At 48.5% G+C, this 22,104-nt stretch overlaps 1 protein-coding gene and 1 long non-coding RNA gene across 3 annotated transcripts; one reads left to right on the top strand and one right to left on the bottom strand.

Moving 5' to 3' along the window:
* Nucleotides 1-31: 31 nt before the first annotated feature.
* Nucleotides 32-1,652, bottom strand: HELT (helt bHLH transcription factor). Of its 2 annotated transcripts, none has more exons than XM_066996259.1 (4): nucleotides 1,308-1,652; nucleotides 1,034-1,138; nucleotides 815-911; nucleotides 32-712 (listed from the first exon to the last, which is right to left on the bottom strand). In XM_066996259.1, exons 1-4 carry the CDS (start codon nucleotides 1,332-1,334, stop codon nucleotides 210-212), a joined length of 732 nt encoding a protein of 243 aa, XP_066852360.1. In that variant the 5' UTR covers nucleotides 1,335-1,652; the 3' UTR covers nucleotides 32-209. The 2 variants fall into 2 exon arrangements, with proteins under 2 accessions (XP_066852360.1, XP_047934263.2); XM_048078306.2 differs by having other exon boundaries at nucleotides 32-709; nucleotides 1,308-1,650.
* Nucleotides 1,653-7,139: 5,487 nt separating this feature from the next.
* LOC106035130 (uncharacterized) lies at nucleotides 7,140-18,135 on the top strand. Its single transcript, XR_001206555.3, has 3 exons — nucleotides 7,140-7,447; nucleotides 16,424-16,556; nucleotides 17,564-18,135. It is a non-coding gene; the product is annotated as an uncharacterized lncRNA (long non-coding RNA).
* Nucleotides 18,136-22,104: the final 3,969 nt, after the last annotated feature.

Here is a 22,104-nt window from a genome sequence, read left to right as displayed (position 1 = left end):
CCCGAAGCCCCCTCCCGGAGACAAGAAGGGGCCGCGGCCACACAGGTTTATTGCAAGGCATCACTGGTACAGGCGCCGCGCCGGGGGGCGGCGGAGGAGCGGGCGGGGCGCGGGGGGACCCCGGGGGCTCGTCCCTGTCCCCGCTCCCATCGCGGTCCCCGTCCTGCCCCGTCCGCGGCCATAAATAGGAGTCCGCCGGGGCCGAGCCCCTATAGCACGGCGGGGGGCTGGCCGGGGGGCAGCCCGAAGGCGTTGGGGTGGGAATGGCCGAGCAGGTTGAGGTAGCGGCGCTCCAGCCCCGGCACCGGGGAGAGGAAGGCGCCGCGCTGCTGCCCGGGGCCGCCCAGGGGGGAGGCGGCGGCGGGGAGCGGGTGGAAGGGCAGCGGGGGGCTGCGGGGGGCGCCGGGCCACGGGAAGGGCCCCCCCGGGCCGTGGGGGGCCGGCAGCGGGGTGTCGGTGGGGCCGAGCCCCGTGGGGCGGTCGGGAGCGGGGTGCAGCTGGAAGGGGAGCTCCGGCTCCGGGGGGGAGCCCAGCGAGGCCAGCAGGGGCTCGGCCACGAAGCGCGCCTGGGACTGGAGGAAGGCGAGGATGCGGGCGTACTTGGTGTCCTTGGTCTCCATCCTCTCCACCGTGGTCAGGTAGTGCACCAGGTTCTTCATGCACTCGTGGTAGCCGTAGTGGAAGTAGTTGGCGAACTCGGCCAGCAGCTCTGCTGGAAGGCACAGCGGAGCGCGGCTCCTCAGCGCCCGGCCGCCGCCGCCGGGGGGGGGGGGGGGGGCAGGGGGCGGCGGGCAGACACCGCCCGCCTACCTACCCTTCTCCCGGCCGCGGGGGAAGTCGGCCGAGTGCAGGGCCCGCAGGTACTGCACCGTCATCTCCAGGATCTCCGCCTTCTCCAGCTTCCCCGAGCTCTGCAAGACGCGGGGCAGGGCGCCGTCACCTCTCCCCCCGCGCCCCGACGGGCCGGCCCCGGGGCCCGGCACGGCCCGGCACGGCCCCCCAAGCCAGGCCCCGGGGCCCGGCCACCGCCTACCTGCTTGGCCAGGGCCATGGGCACCGTCCTGCCCAGCTCGGTGAGGCAGCGGTTGATGCGGTCCCTCCGCCGCTTCTCGATCACTTTGTGGGACACCGGCGTCCTCTGCAAAAACAGACGGGGCGCGTTAGCCCCGCTGAAATCCTAAACGCCGGCTGGGCGCGTTTAGGATTTGTTTCCTTATTTATTTATTTATTTATTTTTTTAGGAGGGGGGGCGGCTTTATTATTTTTTGGGGGAGGGCAGGGCCGGCCGTGCGCGCAGGGCGGCTCACCCGCCGCTCCTTGAGCTTGGAGGCCATGGTGGGCACTGCGGGCCCCTCGGCGCCGGGCCCCTTATAAAGCCATCCCCGTGTCCTGGGGGGGACGGGGGGCCTTCACGGGCCCGCTGATCCCATAGGATTAGGGAGAGCCGCGCCGGGGAATGTATGCATTAAAGATCAGGGTGGAAGGGGGCGAGAGAGAGGGCCGGGGGGACGCTCCTTCCCTCGCCCCCTCTCCCTCCTTCCCCCCTCGCCCCGCGGCCGGGGGGGGGCCCAGCTGTGTCGCCCCACGTGGAGCCGGCATCGCACGTGATGGCCCCGCGGGGCCGGGCCGGGCCGGGCCGGGCCGGGCCGGGGAGCGGGGCGCAGGGCGCATCGTGTGTGCCAGCCGGGGCCGCCCGCTCCCCGCGCCCGCCGCCCCCCGGCACCCCCGCCCCTCCCCGGCCCCGGCGCTGACTGCATTTTAAAGCCTGTCCAGAGTCATTAAAGTAATTAAGTAAGCCCTTAATAGGCTGTTCCGCCCGGTTCAAGGGAGAGCCCTCGGAGCCGGAGTGGCCCCGTTTGTTCTCAGGCTTTTCTCACACGACTTGGTGACACGTCCATCTTTATAAGAGATGGCAGCGCGGCTTTTTGTTTACCCCCGCTTTATGCGGCGGGGACACCCCGGCAGGTGTGGGCCCGGGGGCTGGCACACGACCCCCCCCGCTCCCTCGGCCCCCCCGGCGGCCCGGGGAGGCTCTCGGCAGCCTTTGGCACACGACGCGGCTTTTTGTGTGGTGCGCGGCTGTGTGGTGCCGGCCCGCCCCCCCGCTCCCCCCTTTGGAGAGGCTCAATTTGTAGCCTATTATCCTATAGGAAAATGTCCCATTGAAAAGTATGAATAGTTTCATTGGGCCTAAATTTTAATAATGCGGGTCAAAGAAAAGAGGGGCAAATAAAGAGGGGATCGCAGCTGGCCCGAGAGTGCATTATGCGGTGTCACCTGCGAGCGGGGTCGCCTACAGACCCCCTATTCATTTGCCTAATTTTGGTCAATTTAACAAACTTCAGGAGAAATTATTGTGGCATTGTCAGGGAGGGTAAAGCTTTCTGATCGAATTAACAGCATGTTTTGATCCGGTAAATGTCATTAAAAAGAAAGAAACAATCGCGTTTAAAGGGGGGCTCCGCGCTGAACGCGCCAAGTGGAGACGCCGGAGCGCACAGCTCACAAAGGGAGCAAGTAACTGCCACAGGGGAACTTTTGTACGCTCACATTGCTGCAGTTTTTTACACAAAAAGGCATTATTTCATACTTGAATACGTCTAATCCAACAATTGTCTATTTTCCGCAAACATATTTTCACAGCCCTCGCCGCCCTCCTCTCCCCTCCGCCCGCCTCGGCCGCGCTCCTCGCCCGCCGAGCGCACGGAGCCCCCGGCACGGCACGGCCCGGCCCGGCCCGAATCGCCCCGGACCGCCCCGGCGGGGCCGCCCCGACGCCACGGGGGGGGCCCCCCCGCCGCCGCCCCCCCGCCGCCGGGACCCCGCCGCCGCCGCCCCGGGGGGAGCCCCGGCGGCCCCGGCCCCCCCGGCCCCTCTCCACGGCCGCCCGTGCGCCTCCGGGGCCGGCCCGGCGCCTCCCGGGACTCCCCCGACGGCCTCCCCGGAGCCCTCCCCAGGCCCCCCCGGGCTCCGGGGCTGCTCCCGGGGGGGGCTCCCGGTGTCGTCCCCCCGCTGCCGGCCGGGGACCGGCCCGGGGAGCCCGGCGCGGCGTGCCGCCGGCCGCTTTGTGCCGCCGGGAGCCGGGTAGCTTGCGCCATATTCAGCGCCGTACAATGGGATTAAACACCAACCGTTATCATCCAAATTAACCAAACCCTGAATGGCAAATGGGGAGGGGGGAGGCTGGTTTGGTTTTTTTTTTGCCTTTTTTTTTTTCTTTTTCTTTTTCTTTTCCTTTTTTTTTTTTTTTCTTTTCCCCCTCCTTTCTCTCTCCACCACCGGAGATGGAGTTGATCCTCTTACTGTCTGTGTTAACCGCCAGCTGCAGGCACCTGCGAGGCTGCTGCCGCCGCCAGGGAGGTTGGTTATGTCCCCGAGGGACGCGCCGCCGCCGCCGGCCCCGCTCCGCCCCGCCGGGCAGCCCCGGGCACCGGGCACCAGCGGGACCCCGGGGCCGGGCGCACCGGGGCGGCTCGGCGGGGCTGCGGCCGGGCTGTGCGCCGCAGGCAGCTCCCACGGCCGGGGCTTTTACACTCGCAGGGAGGCGAGGAGAAGGGTTTTTATAAGAAAAATAATTTTATGTGGGTATTTTTGAACGTTTTGCATCCCCACGAGAGCCCACTCCACCTCCTTGCGGCAAAGGCGTGCGCAGAGATTTGGGGTCCCGGCTGCGGCTCCCCCCGGGGTGGTGCCACTGGGGGCGAGGTGCCGCTGGTGGGGGCCCCCCCCGATAGAGGCGGCACCGCGGCGGTGGCTCAGTGGGAGGGGGCCCTTTGGGCACCCCTGGAAAGGCATCTGTCCTTGGCTTTTTGTGGCAGCGCCTCGCACCCCCGCTTTGGCCCTTTCATCCAAAAAATCCCCAAGTCTTTGAGCCCTGCTGTAGGAACTCGGTGAGATCTCTCGGTGCTTGCGGTGGCAGATGGGACTGCCAGGTCAATACACCTTCACTACAAGTATAGTTTGCAGTGTAATTGCAATATAGCACATGGTGCTGTTCAGGATTAAAAGCCTTTTGTAAATGTAAAACCTGATCTGCTTTGCTTTTGGATTACTCTGGTTTATATGAACACCAGTGAGAGGACTGTTGCATTCATGAGGACACACTTCCCATGATTTCACACCTTTTCAGCCTTACCGAGTCTGCATGTCAGCCTCAGCACTGCTGCTCGGTGGATGGCCACGGCAGCAGAACGGGAACAGCAGAGAGACGCTTGGAAAAGGTCCCATTTTACTTGAGGACTTAACAAAAGTGTCATTTTTTGTCATTTGCATCACACCAAAACCCCACTCAGCAAGCTGGCCTTGGCCACCCCTTCACTTTGAAGACAGAGGTGGGCATCTCCATGCCTGCGGTCTCATGCTGTCTCTGCTGGGCTCCACGTGTTGACTCTTCTACTGACCACCGTGCCGGAGAGGCCCTGCTGGCAGTCTGTCTGGCAGCACCTTGCCACCTGGCAGCGTACCTCATGTGGCAGAACTGCTGTGTAGCGCCTGCAGGGATCAGTGCCTCGAAATTTAGCGAGCTGTGGAGAAAGAAGTGTTTGGGAGCCATTCTCTCGTATATCCCTGTAATTTCTAATATCTCCTTTGCCAACTTTTTTGTGTCAGAAATAAAATTTCAAACTTATACGTAGTATAGCTAATGCATACAGAATTATATAGGAAAAAACACTCCACTGATTGAAGCCAGATGTAGTTATATCTGTTACACCCCTCTACAGAAGCTGATTTACCTTGGCACAAGACCTGACACAGCCTTTACCTGTCAAATGTTTCTATATATGTGGCAAAACCCAAGACAGTGTATGCTGGGGGTTTGCACAAGGCAAGTCCCCAAAGTGGCATGGAGATGCTCAAAGTTGCCCCGGTGCCACTTGGCACGCAGAGCTGGAGGCAAGGTGGCGTGCCCTGAGCAGTCTGCCAGTGCCATCCCTGTTATTTAGGCGACTTTGCACATTTTCCTCTTTTCTTACCTGGATTTAATCCCTACGTGCATTTAAAATGAAGAAGGGTTGCATTATATTGCGAAACAATTCTCGGAATCCATGCAGCTCTAGAAAACAGAATTTGGTGCTGTGCTTTCCCTTGTGCTTTTAAAAATCAGGGATTAATTTTGAAATTCTGGGGTAAGGATCCTCATAACTAAAGAGAATCACCTAATGTTAACGGTGACAAACAAGATGTCTGTAAGCAGGCACTCCAGTTCTCAGGGGTAGTGGGGGTACGGATCCTGTGTGACTATCTGGTTCCTGCTAAAATCGATTTCAGTGGCATTGAGGTGGTCTTGCACCTGTGGGGATGTGAGTGCTGGGTTCAGTTCTGGGCCCCCACGTACAAGAGAGACCTAAACTTACTGGAAGGAGTCCGGTGGAGGGCTACAAGATGATCGAGGGACTGGGGCACCTCTGTGTGAGGAGAGGCTCAGAGAGCTGGGACTGCTCAGCCTGGAGAAGAGGTGGCTCGGGGGGGATCTCATCAACGTGTACAAATACCTGAAGGGAGGATGCAATGAAGATGGAGATAATTCACCCCCAGTTTATTTTGGTGTAAAGGAAACGTAATTTTTCAAGGTACAGACCAGATTCAGCTCTTTTACTCTATTCCCAGCAGAGTAACTCATTTAGGTCCAGGGCTTCTACACCTGTGCACCGTGGAATAAACGGGAAGGAAGTGCGGCCTTTCTGTTTATTGTGCTTCACCACATGTTGCATTATAACTTGACTCATTAAAGAGTCATTAGCAACCATTATACTTCTGACTGCTTTGTAAACAATGCTAATTCAATAGGAATTCAGAGCCTAATTCCCTCGAGAGTCTTTTATAACTCCTAGCCATGACTTTCTTTCTAGCTCAAGTGGGAAAGAGGACCCTTGTGAGAGGTTTATGAATCCTGCATATTCTACTAATTTCGTGATGCCATAGCTCAGGCATGCTATTATTATTTAAACCCTTCATACGGAGCCTTACGTGTGGACTTGGAATTTGATAGACTTCTTTTTGGCAAAGCCGAAAAGGTCCAAAAAAGCTGGACCCAAAAGCTAACCCAAAAGCCTTTGGTTCAGCCCATCTTTGCTCTAACTTCACAGAGGTTGAGTGAATCAAACACTGTGCCCTGTCCCAGTGGCTTCCAGGCAGTCATTTCTGTCATGTGCCCTTGTTGCTAACTCTGAGAGACTTGTGATGTTGGGACTGGGTTATGGACAGACAGGCTGTGCCCTGCTTTTGAAGTGCAAATGTTGGGCTTATAACAGTCGTGGTACAGAGAAACACAGAGAAAGAGGCTAAATAATGTGTGCCGTCCCTCCACCTCCCTGCCTTCGCAGAAACAGGGAGGAAACATCAGCGGTCTTGCACGTTACACTGATAATTGGCTTTTGTGAGGTTTTTCCAGCATCAGCTTATGGCAAACAGGATAAAGGTAAGATCTGAGAGACTTCATGAAGGCATCCAAAGTAATGTCTCCACTGAGAAGTCAAGGGGCCAATGCCTCTGGTTTCCTGAGGGGTCTGCCACATCTTCTCGGCAAGGACTTGCAGCAGCATTGCTGCTGGTTTTCTGCTGGCAATTTTTCATGGCTACCGAGTGGTTCTTGTTGTCAAAGGCAGAATCATCATGTTTCTCTGAATGCTAGCATCAAATCCTGTTGTAGCTTGGAGTAATGGAGCATCCCGCATGTCTTGTTTGTTCAAAGAAAGAGGAGCTGGATACGCCCAGGAAAGGAGGCCTGGGGCACGCAGTTCTGTTAGCTGTCGGGAAAACGTACGTTGCAGGAAACAGCTTCTGCAAAGCTTGGGCTTTCCTTCTCCGAGCAATGTTATTTGCCTTCAAACACCACCAAGAGCCCTGTCCTGTTTGTGAACTCACGGCCCAAAGGCAATCCCAGAGGTCACGATGCCAGGTGAAGAACCATTTCTCAAAAGCAAGCGTGAAGTTAGATTACATATACTGGCTCAAAAACATTATTTCTTTTCTATGCATGCCTTTAGCAATAGCCAGGCAAGTCCTCTTCCATTACACAGGTGAAATGCGGCTATGAAATATAAATACCACCTCTGGAAGCTGTGAAAATATTTGGGGTAAGCACCATGCCCTCCTTACCCTGTTCTTAGGTTCTCCCCTAGTGCACTGCTATGTGGTATCAGAGGGAGGATAGCAGAGCTCTGGTCCAACCCTGTAGGGCCATTGTTCTGTCAGAATTGGGTAGCTCTGACGTGGGGGCATCAGAAGGTAGCCAAAGGTTTCCCCAGGTAGTCCTGCTTAATGGGTAAAGTCAGGAGTATGTTGAAACCCTGGCATTCATGACTCATGAGCAAGCCCCCAAACTGTTAGGTTGACTGAAAAATCAGGAGCTTAAAATTGTCAGCAATAATAATAAGCAAACAGAAGCAGGGTTATTTCGTTTTTCATTTTCCGGCCATTTTGTCTGGTGTCATAACCACTAGGGCAGGTAAGTCATTTTTATGAAACTTGTATGTCAGTCACGGACCCCGAAACAGAAGTGTAAAACACCAAACTCTGTTAGGACTGTTAAATGAAAACAGGATGTTTTCAGGAACACCAGAAAGTGTGGCTGTGCCAGACGTGGTTCAGTTCATCTGGTTCATTTTCAAAACTAAGGCTGCCAGGCTGGGAAGGGGTGCACATCTTCCTCCTGCCTTCAAATAAATCCTGTTTGGGGATGGGATAAGGAAAGTGAGGCATGATTCTTTCTATCAGAAAAGAAAGATGGGAAGGCAAGTGTGTTTGTCAGTGCCAAGCATCGGAGCCACGTATCCAAATGTCTTTTCTCCACAGACCTGAAGACATCAGTGATGTCTCGTGCACGTTGCATGTGCTGGGGGCCAAACCTCTGCCTGTATGGAAGCACAGAACTGAGTTTAGTCTGTGAGCGCTCCCCAGGGCTGCACTGCTATAAGCCATTGCTAGCGTTTGAGGTATTATTAATATCCTGGAAGTGTTTGTTTCTGGGCTCTCTCCTCACTGGATGGCTTTTAGCTTCAGCAGTGTTGAATTTGGGGCCACTCGGGTGGGTTAGGAAGAGGGTGGGGAACTCCTCTAGGCTGTTCTGGCATTGTTTCACCGAAGCAATTGTATATCTGGCCTTTATATATAAAATACGAATTTCTGCACAGCTATAGACATACTTTTAAAATGCCTTAATGTAGAGGAGTTTTAGCATTCATAGCAAACAGGGAGATTTCTCTTTTGCATACAACATGTCCCAATATATGTGCACCTTTACTGGGAAGGCTGCTCAGCCTTGTCCTCGTGTTTAAGCCCTTTGCAAAAGGTGGGTTTTTGTAATCCTCATTAGCACACCGCTTTCCAAACTTCTGATGAACACGCGTTTCTTGTTGCTGGCCAGCTCCTTGAGTGGTTGTGAGGTTTTGTGATCAGGTCTGGGGATATTAGGGGTTGGCTACTGCCCTCTAGTGATCCAGCACATCTCACGATACCCCAAGGTTTCATACCGGCTTTTCCTCTTTTCTTATCCAGCTGCTAAATTTACCTTTGTGCACGATCACAGCCCTGAAATTCCGTGTTCTGATTTAATGTTGAATCTGAAGTCAAGATTCAACAAGTCACGTCTCCAGATTTACACTAGCTGACAGTAGGGACTGTCCTTAGTGTGGACGCCGGCTGATACGTCTCTAAATATACAGCCGATATGATCCAGACGTGCCCTGTTAGGCATTTACATTGCCACCTAAGATGGTTCTTTCCCAATTCTTTACAAAATAATAGATCCTGCTGTGAATAAGCTGATTGATTGATTTACAGCTTATATAAAAACCTTGCTACACTTTAAATAGTGTCTTTTAATCGTATATATGTAACCCTCCTTTCAAAATAACAATAATAATATCAACAACAACTATGGGGAAGCATTATAGCATGTCAATCATTGAGAAATGAAATATTCAGTTCAAAATAATGATTTAATTGGGAACTTGTCAGTAGAACTGGAGATCTCATTTCTTTCCCCTCCTCCTTTTTTTTTCCTCTGCACTAAAACGAGCAATTGCCTGATAATTAAAAGCAGGGTGTGCTCTTTATCTCCCAGGCCCTGGCCTCAGAGTGCCCACGTTCCTAAATGCTAAATGCTCAGCTGATGCAGCTGCTGTCTCAAGAGAGCTCTGCTGGTGGCATTAGAGGGCAATCTTGAAGGTTTGGTTTATTTTTTGCGTATCAGTCTGACTGGGATCTAATTTAAAACAGACCAGGGTATGGCTATTTTTGTTTTATTGCCCCGGCTAAATGCAGTACAGTCTATTAAGAAAAACTGTCTCCTTAAGCACAGCATCTGGTCGTGATGCCCGTCAGTGACCGTGAACAACCAGAGGCTGGAGGCAGCTGTAGGTGCGATGGCTGCAGATTCAACATCTCAAAAGCGAGGAGTATATTGATCTGATCGGACTATACGATAAGCACACGGGAAGATAGTGACCTTTACTTCTATCCTGGAAGACTCACTGAATCGTTAATGGCTTTGACTTGTATTTTGGCAGCTTAGGAGAAAATGTGCTGCGATTCTCTGCAGAGCTGTGCAGACAAACCCAGGTTTTCTTTTCTCAGGAACATGAGACCATGACATATACGAGCAGTGCAGCCTGTCTGGTCTGTCACACCTTTCCTTCTGTTGTTTCTGTGTCAGTGAACACTGCTCACCATCCCCTTTAGGTCATATTTCATCATTTTGCCTGCAGAATTAAGTAGGGCAAAGGTTACAAGCGTTCTTGGCATCTGCCAGCTAATGTAGGAGGAAACCAGCAGCAGCAAGAGGTCTGTGTTGTGTAATCTACTGATATTTTTGGAGATACGCTTGGGTGATAAAATATTCACTTTATCTACTGATCAGGTTGCTTCCTATAGAGTAGAAACTGTTTTAAAGACCATCTTGGAGAGACCTGCATAGGGTCAAACTTTGCAAAGGTGTGAGGATGACTTACAAGGACCAGATTTATAGGACTTACAAGGAAACATAGATAGATGGCGAATGATTTTTCATGACCATGAGACTGGCAGACGATAGTGATTCACCATCCAGCTGAGGGAAGGGGAAGAGTAAATATATAGAGGTGGAAAAAGAGGTGAGATAGGGGAGAGCATGTTGCAGATAGCGTTTCATATACTGAATCACTTCTGTAGGAGCCATGTTGACAGCTACTCCCGATTTTGAGGATTGTTCCAAACTGAATATCACATATCCCGAAAGGATCTTGAATGGTCCTAAAAATAGCTTGGTAGTGGGGATGCCAGTTTGTTCAGCCATTTCCTCCTGATGTCAGCAAAATTACCGGCCATGGGAGGCAATGCTCCATGACCAGCTGCTACGATTTTCAGTGTGTGCTAGATACCGTTGAACAAAACCTGGTGTGTGGCTGGCAGTCGCAGAGGCAGGAAGGTCTCATTTCCACTAACCTGGCAGTTTGGCCATTCAAAAGGGTGAACAGGGATCTCACAAAGTGCTGTACCCGCAGCTCACCCCATGCGTGCCAGCTAGCCTGGGCTGCAACAGGGGGGAACATGAGGAGAGGGAAGGGGCTGAAGCCAAGAAGTGGTGGAAGTTTTCTTCTCGCAGGGTTGTGTGAAAGCTGTGCTGATCTATTAATTTTATATTACCATCAAGGAAAAATCTGTGCTGACCTTTTGACCATCGTGGCAGGAGAGGTGGTTTTAGGGTACACATGAGAGCTGGATAGGCACAGTTGTCCCTGCTGGCATTGGAAACGGGGTTGTTTAATGCTAAATTGCAGCTGTGCTATTTTTACGAAGCAGTAATTTTCCTCCACAATTTTGTAACTCCCTGCGTTGTAAGCTCTGTTACTTGGGCACTTTTAACACGATGTACAGAGACTCCAGCTTTTCATTGCAGCAGCTGCGTAGGCTAAATGTGCTGATCAAGTCCTTCTGCTCCTTGTGCTGGCACCGAGTCCTGTAGGTGTGTTTTGCTCCTGGTTGACAGAGGTCCTTTCCCGTGACCAGCCCTCAGCCACTTAAAAGATACACTGAGCACCTTTCCAGCCGTGCTGGGTGATTCGATGCACACTGTGTGCTAGTGGTGGTGGTGGGGTGCCCCGCAGTTGTCTTTTCAGGTGGGGTTTTTGGAACAAAAGTTAATTTTTTGCACCATCACAGTGCCTTTTAATTCCGAAATATTCCAAGTGAATCCGCTGGAGCCATCCCATTAGCATCAGAGGGCATTACGTTAGCGTCTGAAAGCACTGAAAGTCTCTGTTTGCACCCGTTGGCAGTTTCGGGCTATTTAATATTTTGCTTTACACTTGCGTGTTTATCTTCTCGATTTTCTAAACACAGAGTTAAAGCACTGATGTGTCAGTACAAACTTTTCCTGTTAACTGCATTGAATAAATATTTTTTTCCAGGAATAATGCAACTTTATTTTCTAAGGCAGCTACCATCTGAAGAAGGCTGTGGCTTTTCAGGCGTATATGGAATAAACAGGTTGCATTCACCACTGCCGTAATTCTCCTCAACTTAGTGAATTTACACTAGGGATAAATTTGAGCAAATGTTTCCAGGCAGCCATCAATTTGCTCTGGTCTCCAGCTGAATGTTACAAAAGCCTAAAGTAGGTCTTGGGGATCTGTTTGGTAACAGAGAAAGAGATTTCATCGCTGTTGACAGCTGCTGGGTACATAAAAGACTGACTGAGCCGCAGAAATATCTTCCAGTGCTGATGTCCCTTGCGAGCAATTGCCAGCTCATTGCCCAAGAGGTCTGAAAGCCTGGGAATGTGTGCGGTGCAGCAAGGCGCGGTGCACCTATGGGGTGCCCTATGGATTTAGCAGCCCATGCCCTGGAAGCAGCAGAGCCTGTTAGCTAGGTTGGACACCCTGCTGTCACACCACGGGGCACACACAAACCATACCTGGGAACTTCGAACACAGTCTGCTCAGGGGACTGCAACGCAGTGGTTAAGTGGGAGAGGTTTGTCCCCTGGTCTTTGGGCAGTTACCCAGTGTTAATGCAAATATTCATTTTTTTTTTTTTATTTTTTTTCCTTCCTTTAAAGAAGCTGCATGGGTCCTGAAAAGAAGGAAGAAAAAGCTTTCATTCATGACTTTTGTACAGACATTCCTGATTGGAGGCCCTTTTTATTTACCAAGCCACGGTTCATACCTTTTGTGCCATTCGCAGCACTTCTATCTGCTGCTGTTGTGCTATCAGGCAGCTGCCTGAGGGGGATATGAAGTGTGGCCTCAGGCAAAAACAGGTAAAGTGAGAAAGAGGAAAGTATTTAAAGAGAATTTAGGAAGAAAAGCAGCCAGCTTTTCTGGATTAAATCTATTATAGTAAGACATAATCTTTCAAAGAAGCTGTATTAGCAGAGCCATCCTTAAACACCCTGGACAGAAAACTCAAGTGAGCGCTGTAGGAAATTGTCCAACCCTGTTAAAAGGGAGAAGTAAATTGCTTAATAAGCAATTCTCCATCTGTAGTCCCTATTAAATTTCACCCTAATCATTGTGCTTTATCAGCAATGGCTGTGATAGCATAAATCACACATCTTTTCAGGTCAGACAGTTCTCCCTCTTTTCCTGAGAAGTTAATTTTCCAGTTCTATTTTGGGAGCTCTGGTGCCTTTATTTAGCAGTGTAAATTTTAGTCTCCAGACACACAGAAGTGTATTTTGTAATAAGCTGGCTGAAGGCAACCTGCCAGTATTCAGTATCAGTGAAAAGTATTGTGACAAACTTAGGATTTTTAGACAGCTAAAGTCAACTAAGCTCAGATACTTGTTTAAGCACTCTGCTAAACAAGACTGCATTTAAGACTGTTTCTGTTTCAGTGGGTTTGTACTCTTAAATCTGTTTGAAATGCTTCGCAGTTGAGTGCTTAGCTCAATAAGCAAATAGCTGAACAACTAAATAAGCTGTATCTGAGGGGGCTATGTTTTCCTGTGGTTCTTGGAAAAGCACGTGCGTGCAAGGTGGTACAACCTGATCACTGAATGCACCGTGGAGTTTGGTAAACAAACAATCAAGGGTATCTCCCGCAGCATGAGGAAAGCTCTTCCAACACACACAGGCCTGTTGCAGCAATACTAGGTCTGGAACAAACAGTGAATTTGATTTTTTCCACTATTTGACCTAATCTTTGCCATCTTTTTGGTAGAAAATTGTATTCTCCCTATCTGACCTCTTCAAGGTTTTTGGGCTGCACTCAAAAAGGAGCTGAGGCATCACAGCTTTGAGGCTCACCCCAGGTGTCCCCCCAGACTAGCAGAGCCCTGACCCTCAAGTTAATCAAAGGAACTCCCTATGCAGTGCTGGGGGTACCTGGCATCCCTCAAAACAGGATCCAGAGGTGAGACATTATGTTTTCCTGAGTGGCTACTCTTAACAAGTGTGTAGGAGACTACATTTCTTCTCACACAAAGGCACTGATGCCTGATTCCTTTGGATAGCTTTTCCTGTGTGTTTCTTCTACTGTCTCTTTTGGGTACTTTTTTTTCTATGGCTACATCAGCGTTGCTTTCCACTTGAGGCATTTCATTGCGATATTTCAAGTTCTGCACGATTGCCATTCATCTTTTCTAGTGCATCATGAGCTAGCAAGCCTCAATCAGACTCCTGGTGCCTTCAGATAAATCTATTTTAATTCCGCAAGCTCTTCTTTAGGTCTGTAACAACACCTGAGAAAATGCTGACCAGACGACCCTCTGCTAGAGCTTTGAGTACTTTCTTCAGGGTTTGCTCCGGAGTGGTTTGTCTGAAAAAAAGTAGTTCACAGTTCATGAGAGACCAAACAGAACATATTTGACTTGGTTTGGCATGTAAACTCAGCTCTGGACTTTGCTCTTCACCACTCTTTGGTTCTGCGTGTTATATAAGTTTGTAGTCTAAATCACAAACCATCTATTGGGAGATTTAAAAAGTCAACAATTTTCATGGGAGCAGAGGGAGAGGGAGGCCCCCTTGGCGTGCTAAGAGCACAATAATGCTGACACACGAAGTATGGAAAAAAAAATTGGCAGTGGTCATCTTTCCAGAGTATTCTCTTCTTTCTTGTGGACTTTGGCACTTCTCTCCTTCCTGATAAACATCTGCTTTCTTCTGCTAGTTTTGCTTCTCCTCTGTGCTGGCTGTGTGAGGGGACTGTCATACGCTGTGGGGTGGCTCTGTGTCAGTGTGAGTGGAGTGCAAGTCTTCGGCCAACAAAGTTTCACAGCTTTCTCCTAGGCTAATTCCGGATCTCCCTGTTGCATCTTGCTAAATGCCTTTTTGTCCTAGACCTGAATTATGCCTCGTTAGAGGTTCACCGGGTTTCTCAAAGCTAGCTCTTCATTTCCCACCACTTACAAGTCCTCTGATGGTTTCCCCTTTCTTTTTGTAGTCAAAACCATATTGATTACAGGTCTCAATTTCACGGGGCTCATTTCTCTTCATTCTTTCATATAACATTTCACATCTGGCTTCATCTGCCTCAGTTAACCAGAAGCTCCTACAAAATGCTTTTGGGCTGCCCGTTATGAGAAATTAGTCTACTGTCTGGTGGCCTACCTTTTTGTTGGGACTCAGGGCTTGTAGGTAAAGTGTAGTTTACATCTTCTACAAGAAGGTTCTCCTGGTTTCTTTTTCTGGGTTCAGGAGTGACTTGTTTTTGTCCTCTCTGCTTAGAACTGGTGGGCAGTCCAGCGAGGACAGGAGAAAAGAAGGAGGTGCAATGATGCTAGAGGAGTTGAGCTGGGGAAAAACTGTGGCTGGACTGATGTTTTTGGGTTGGTAACATGGGGAACTGGCTAACCCCTTGGAGAAGCTTATGAAACTGATAGATTGCTTTGAGTTGGGCAGAGCACTTTATGCAGAAAGCAAAACTGGGTTATTTTGACATTACATCACTGAAAAATAATATTGATCCACCTACTGTCACACCTCCTTATTTTGTTTCTCTTGTGCTTCAGGTAGTTCTTTTCCCCTTTGCTGGTGGGGAAAGAAACAAAATGTAATATAAACGCCATATCTACAAGTACTGCCATTTCTGAATTTTATACCAGGTATTTCTTTTGATGTATGCCTTGCCTCTAGAGACTCTCCTAGCAAGAAATGTGTGGTGATCTCTAGATTGTTTTGTTGTTTATTTTTTTTTAACTTGCTTTGAAATTAGCTTTTAAACTACATACTTAACCTTCTACAGTAGGTACTCAAGAAACTGTCACTGAAATCAGTAGTTGTTGAATACATATTATCATGATTGAGTCAGTGCAAACTTTGCATTTTTAGATAAAATAGCAGCATTTTTACCTCAAATTTCCACTAAAAATTCTCTAAACATAACGAGGGATTTTAAAAACAAATGTGTGTTTCTAAATCTTAAGTCTGCTTAAGAAAAAACGTTTTTAAAAATGTCATCATGAAATGGTGCTAAAACAGCTTTGGGGCCCCTCTGTCTATGCTTTCCTGCAATTATGTAAATCTCTTTTTTTATGTAACCATAGCATCATTTACAGATTTTACAAATGATATAGTACAGATAACTTTTGCAAGCAGTAGACATGTATGATGCATTTTTAAAGGATAATGGAGTTAAAATTGTATTAAATGGCACGATGCATACGATTTTCCTCAGCAGCACGTTTGGAACATGTTGTGGTTGGGATCCAGGCTGTTAGAAGGATTTTGGTGGACTGAGTTGCCAGAAGGCTGCACAGGGGCTCCTGAAGTCCATGGCTGGATTGTGTAAACCCTGTCTGAGCTGGTTAACCCTGAGATGTATGAGGCCACCTATAAAATATGATATGTATAATTATGGTTGTGTGGGCTCTGGGCCAAGAGTGAGAGGCACAGGTAAGTTAGCATGTTGAAACACGCAGATGTGACTAGCAGTATGCAAGAACATGAAAGTTCCCCTGTGTTTTTCATTAAAAACTGTGCTTGTTGTATTTCTGAGAGACCTGAATTTTTGGTATGCATTTGTATGCTCCTGTGGAATCACTGAATGGTCATCCTGTGCAGGTCATACCATTACTGTGAAAATGAGAGTCAGCTTGTGTAACCTCCTCCCTTCTCTGCTGCATTATCTCTTGCCTCAATTATTCTCTCCCAAATAACCTCTAATTATCTGTACCAATGAGAGCAGCGCGATCCTATTTTGTCCCCTCAGGGCACCTCAGCATTTGTGAATGGTTAACTCTGATCTCAGATAACTCCCTGCATTCTTGCGGGAAGCCCGAGCCAATAACATTATTTTAACCTTTTACCTACATAACTTTTCCCATAACAACTACGATTCCTTTTGCCCTATGTACTCCAATTAAAAAGTCGTGGTGTATTCCCAGCAAATACGTATACTTGTTACCTGCAAAACACCGTCTTCCCCCACACATCGTTTTGCAGCCTTAGCAGCTCAAGAGGCTGTGGATACAACCACTTCAAGCAGGCCCATTGTTTATGGACAGGAACAGACTGCTCCAAGACGCAGTGTCACAACGGGATTGGCAAAGAGAGATCGGGAGACAGCATAGGCCTGAGTTGCTACAGCAATCTGACGAAATGCTGTGGAAAAAAAGCAATGTTGCAAGTCAGATAGAGGTGAGTCTCCGACACCGTGCTGGGAGTGCGAAGAGGACAAGGCAAGGTCCAGACAAACTTTGTCTGCCGGAGCCCCAGCAAGTGGAAAGGTCACAAGAGAAACATGGGACGCCTTACCATGCCCCTCTTACCTATGTCGGTAGTGACCCAGCGAAGGGAGCCCAGCCTGGTGTATTTGCACAGGTTTAAAGTGATTTGCCAGGCCACGATACCAAGCAGATGTCTTCTGCTGAATGCTGTGTTTAAAATGCAGCTTACATCCACGCCAAGTTTCATCGACATGACCCTGTCTGCTCACAGAAACTGAGCAAGAGCTGATGAATAGTTGTGGGAAGGGCACCTGAAATGTCTTGGCTGCTGCACGCACAGGCCATAGGAATAGGGCCAAATGCTTGGGGAATATCAGACCGCAGAAGTGAAGTGAGCAGGGAGCATTCTCTCATCAGCATGCGAGTCAATAGACAGACAACAGCAGTAGGCAAGAATAACACATTGCTATTGCAGAGTGGGTTGATGGAAGAGAGGCACCCTGCAACTCTACATGCCGATTTCATTTTTTTGGAATGCAGTGGTTGTTTTACCTAGCATTCATGCAAGTGTGTGGTTCTGTGCGTTTGCAGGGACATCTCCCAGATCTGCCTGAGCAGCTTTGGAGGAGCCCTCTGGCACGTAACCCAAGTCTGTGTTTAGGCGGAGCACAGTGCCAACAAGATGTGCTCACATAAATGTATGGCGTGACAAGGCAAAGGGCCACCAGGGGCTCCAGGAACCCAGGGAAGCCAGCGCTGCCCAGCTGCCTCCTGCACAGCCCCTCACCAGCAGATCTGCTCTTAGCTGCTGGAAACTGGGACAGCCCTTGGAGGACCATTCCTTGTTGGAGAGATTGTCCCATATCTCTCCTCCAGTAGCTTTCAGTAATACAGGCTGCTGGTGGCGTGATACCTGGGGCAATGGCACCAGTGGTGTGGGTGGGAAAATAATGTTAAAATCTGTCTCTTGTTTTGCAGCACTGGAAAGCAGCAGAAGATGATGAACTGTTCAGACTGAGACAGTTGTGCTAAAAATATTTTTTTGGTTTGGTGAGAGTGGGAAAAAGATGAAGAGATGGGAGTAATTTTGGCTTCATTTTTTTTTTTTGCTGAAAGAGAGATCCTGCAAATCTGCGCTGGTTTGAACAATACACTCCTTTTTGCTTTCAGACTATTTAAAATTAAATTTAGTTTGAAAGCATAGTTTGGAGTGAGAGGGTGAACTCTTGTGTTGAAAACGTCAAAAAGAAAAAGAAAATGCCGTCATGAGTAAATGGCGAGGTGGAGGCCTGAAACTGTTGGAATTGATGCAAATTCATGCCTAGTTTTACTGAGCTGCATGAAAAAGCACAGTGACCTACAGATCACAGGTCTGAAATCTTTGTGTATTGAGTTCAGAATTAAAACAATAGTTATTAAGACAAAATTATTTCCATCATGAAGCCTGTTGCCTTCAGGGAATAATGCCATTCTGCTTATCCACCTTAAGATACCCGAGCAGTCTTCTTTTCTGCCACCTAACCTGTGGGTCAGTGAGAGAGTTGAGTAAAACAGATACTGATAGACAAAATAGGAGGGTAATCTCTCCTTATGTAAAGCAGTCAAGATACGAAATGTTGTGCCATAGGTGACATTTGTTGTTGTTGTACAATATATTGTTGTTAATTATGGTCTGGCTGACAGGTTTTGTTTGGTTTTGGAGAGGGATTGTTTTTTGTTTTGTTTTGTTGTTGAGAAGTGGTGGCTGGAAGCAAGCTAAGTCTTAGGCTGAAAGCACAATAAGCCCTTGAGAAGATGAGAAATTTCTGACCTGGTGACATGGGAGGATGAAAGGGGAGTTGTGGAAGTTCACATGTTTAAATTTTCTTGGATGAAATCAACAAGGTCTTGTGCAAAGAAGACTGGTGGAAAGGCTTCATGTTAGATGCAGGGGCCAAACTGAGGGAGATGGTGTCACTGGAAGAAGAGGGAACACTAGTCATGTGGAAGATCGTCTGTCCTTGCTACAGGATTTCTCTCAGAGATGGTCTGCAGCATCAATCCATGTTATGCCTGTCAATGAACTAGTAGGACTGGCTTAGCGGAAGAAAAGGTGGAGTGGGAAGGAAGAGAGAAGGAATCAAAAGCAGAAGAGGCTACAGAGCAGTGAGAAATAGTACCATGCTAATGGAAAAGAGGTGAACCCAAGAAAGGGCTGAAACATAACCATTGCTTGCAGACCAGATCTTGCAGGGTGAGGCAGTGTCTCAGGAGAGAGACTAGGGGTTGCCACCAGGAGATGGCAGCCAAAAAGCAACAATACCTATGCATATAATTACCTGTGGAACCAGAGAGGACACTGTTTGCAAAGGACATCCTAACTTAACACCCTTCTTTTGAACATAAGATTTGAAAAAAAAAGGCTGTGAATTGAATGAAGTTGTGATGATGATGATAGCACATACAGCTGAGGGAAGGGGTGGTTCCTAAAGCATAAAATGACTATTGCTGTGGATGATTGTGACAAATTGAGGAGACAGAGGAAGAAAAATCTTGAATCAGAAGGCTGATGGGGAAGAGCTGGGTGAAGTTCAGATAACAGCGCAACAGAGAAGAGATTGCACTGGGCTATGTAAGGATGATGGAGACAGTGGGGGTTGCAAGCAGCAGCAGCAGCAGCAGCAGCAGCAGCACAGCAGAGACTATCCACCTCTGTAGGTCTGTTTTGTTCTCCTCTCTTTCTTGGGTTTGATCTAAGATGAGAAGTGTGAGAAAAATTAGATACTATACTGGCTTTTCAGGTCAGGGTATATTTGTCTTTGTAAGTCTAGCTTGAAGGCAGAAACCTGGTGTGCTTAAGAATCCTTTTCTTGTCTCATTTTCAAATGTAGTGATACTCTTTGAGCCAAAGTGTGTTGTTTTTTGGCATCATTTGTGATCATTTTGGACTTTAACTACAAACAAAACAATGTCTGTGTTCAGTTTTGACCTCATGGTCCATATACTTTTACTTTGAAGTTTTTCCTGTTCCCTTGTGACTCTTAATGAGAACAACTATTTTCTTTCTGTCTCTCTGAAGCCATTCTCCTGTGACTGGTTGGGGAAAGAAAATAAATGTGTAGATGCTAGCTTTAAGATAAAACATACCTGTGATGACATGTAGGACAGCCCTACTGTTGAGAACACATACACCAACAGGTTGCACTCAGCTTTGGAAGCAAAGTAAACAAATCAGATTATGCAGCGAATTAAAATTAGTTTTGCAAGAATAATCCTATAACCATTACACAAACCAGCCTAACAATACAGAAAAGATGCAGAGAATGATAAAGGCCTAGTACCCCATTTCCATTCTCTTTCTCAACCCCTCTTTGAGATGAAATCTAATTTAATAAAATAGTATCTGCTAGTATGTAGTAGCTCAACTGAGTTCCTTTGTGTGAATACTCTGGTACCAGCGCATGATGTGATGCCAGCCTAACTATTCTTAAGCATATACCAAATGAAACCGATCTGAAAGCTGCTTAGTCTGATGAACTTGATTTCTTTGTGCAGACCAGCTTTCGGTTTTCATGCAGCAACGTGTCTGTTTGCACCATACTGTGTCAAAATGCCTTGACAGTGATAAGGACGATCATATGTAAGCATAAAAATAATGTCATGCCCTATCAACTACAAAGGCAGTCAGTATATCAGGGAAGATGATCCCTCTGAGGACTGGAGTAAATAGATGTCTTTTCTGTGGCCTCTGCTACCAGGTTATCAGAGTACCTCATCATTGCTAGCTGGTAGCAGCACAGTGGTCTGCAAAAGAGAACTTGGCTATTAGTCAGTTTTAGGGAAGGGGAAAACTGATACTGAGCATCATGGGCAGGAGTCCCTAGATAAACCTAAGTCTCGGCGTCATACCTGAATTCCTGCCCCTTTACGGTATGTTAAACTATTTGGTAGTCCGAGGAATGGAGCTATCCAAATCTGGCACTAGATACAGACAGAACTGACAGCTGCCCACAAGGGGTTGGATGTGGGTGGAAGAATGGCATTCTGGAGCGGGGCCGGGGAGGCCAGGGCGATGGACTCCACCTCATCACGTGAGGGTGATGTGAGTGGCGAGGTGCCAAGCCTGCGGGGCTGCAGTGAGCTCTCTCCTCCCTTCTCTCTCCTCCCCAGGCCAGCAGCACTGTGTGTATGTATTTTGCAGGGGACGAGAAGAGGAACAAAAACGGGCTGAATACTGCAGGCACGTAAGCATGCAAAGAGCTGAACTAGGCCCCGGCCTGCTGTTGCTGGGATCAGGCGGCTCACTTGGGCGTAGTACCACGAACCTCTCTGAGAGAGCAGTGTCTGTCCCAGCCCTTCTGCCACAGCTGTAAGGTTGGATTTTGACCCCTCCAAAGGGGAGGGCAAAGTGCTGTGTTGCTTCATCCTCCAGTACTACTCTGCTTCATCCTCAGAGCAAGCAAAATTCAGCTTTGTCTAGACTGCTAAGAAATGCTGAGCACTCAGGACCAGCTAGGTGCGATTGATAAAGCAAGGCTGCCGGAGCAAAGTCAAACCTCTGGCCATACGTAAGAAGGTAACAAAAGCTGTTGGACTTGCAACACTGGACTTCAGCACACAGGGGTGATAGTTAAAGTGCAGACTTAAGCAGGCAGACAGTCCGTGACTCAGACAACCTTAGTTAGTGGAGCTCAGAGGAAATAAACAGCACTTAAGGGCATTGCCTTTGGGACCATTTGTAAAGAGTGATTCTGCATGTTTCAAAAGACAGACAAGGCATTCAAATGGAGTATTTGTTTTCAGAGGATATTCAGGATCAAAAAGGAGTCACAAAGCAGTAAAATAACTTCATAAACAAAATACTAGCAAGTATGCGACTTACTATAAAAGCAAGTCAAGCATGACAGAAGAGCTGTCAATAATTGATCAACTCCAGAAATTTAGTGCTCTTCTTGCAACAGAAAGAATCCCCTGCACCAAGCAGGTTTCAGGAAAAAGCAGGATTCATGAGAGCAGGAGGTCAGGAAAAGAGGCAATTTCCCCCTAGTACCTCTGAGAATGTTATAAAAACTTGCCCAAGATGCTGAAGTTTGTATCTTTGGAAGTGGTCCATGCCTATTGTCATGTACCATTAGTTGGCCAATCTATCCATTGAAAAATCTGTGCCATCCTAATCCAGAGTGGACCAGGAGAGACAGATATCACAGAACAGCTGAGCTCTGCTACTCGGAAGAGTGGTGTGGCCACCCCACCCTTTCCACTCACTGCCCTGGGGATGAATGGCAGAAAAATCTGAAAAATGTGTTACGCTAGCTGGGATTTCTTCCCAGTGGAGCAAGAGTTTGTTGCAGGGTATTGTGCCTTAGTAGGACACATAACTTGCATGCTTCAGAAAAAACACTTCCAGTGAGTCGACACACTCCAGTGAGTCAAAGGGAGTCCTTAGCACTTTTTATTGCTGGGGGCTTCAGTGGTTTCCCTGTAAGTCTAGGGTACTTAAATGCACTTGGCTTGGAAGGTCGCTTTCAAAGACTACAGCA

This window comes from Anser cygnoides, chromosome 4 (genome assembly GCF_040182565.1).
Source record: "Anser cygnoides isolate HZ-2024a breed goose chromosome 4, Taihu_goose_T2T_genome, whole genome shotgun sequence".
NCBI classification, from domain to species: Eukaryota; Metazoa; Chordata; class Aves; order Anseriformes; family Anatidae; genus Anser; species Anser cygnoides.
This window is presented reverse-complemented; position numbering and strand designations above follow the sequence as displayed.

Excerpts from the sequence above, each read along its gene's own strand:
- HELT (XM_066996259.1), bottom strand. The coding sequence starts at position 1,334 with ATGGCCTCCAAGCTCAAGGAGCGGCGG. Across the intron at positions 912-1,033 it reads CCATGGCCCTGGCCAAGCAG|AGCTCGGGGAAGCTGGAGAA; the intron begins GTAGGCGGTGGC and ends CGCGTCTTGCAG. Across the intron at positions 713-814 it reads CCCCCGCGGCCGGGAGAAGG|CAGAGCTGCTGGCCGAGTTC; the intron begins GTAGGTAGGCGG and ends TGTGCCTTCCAG.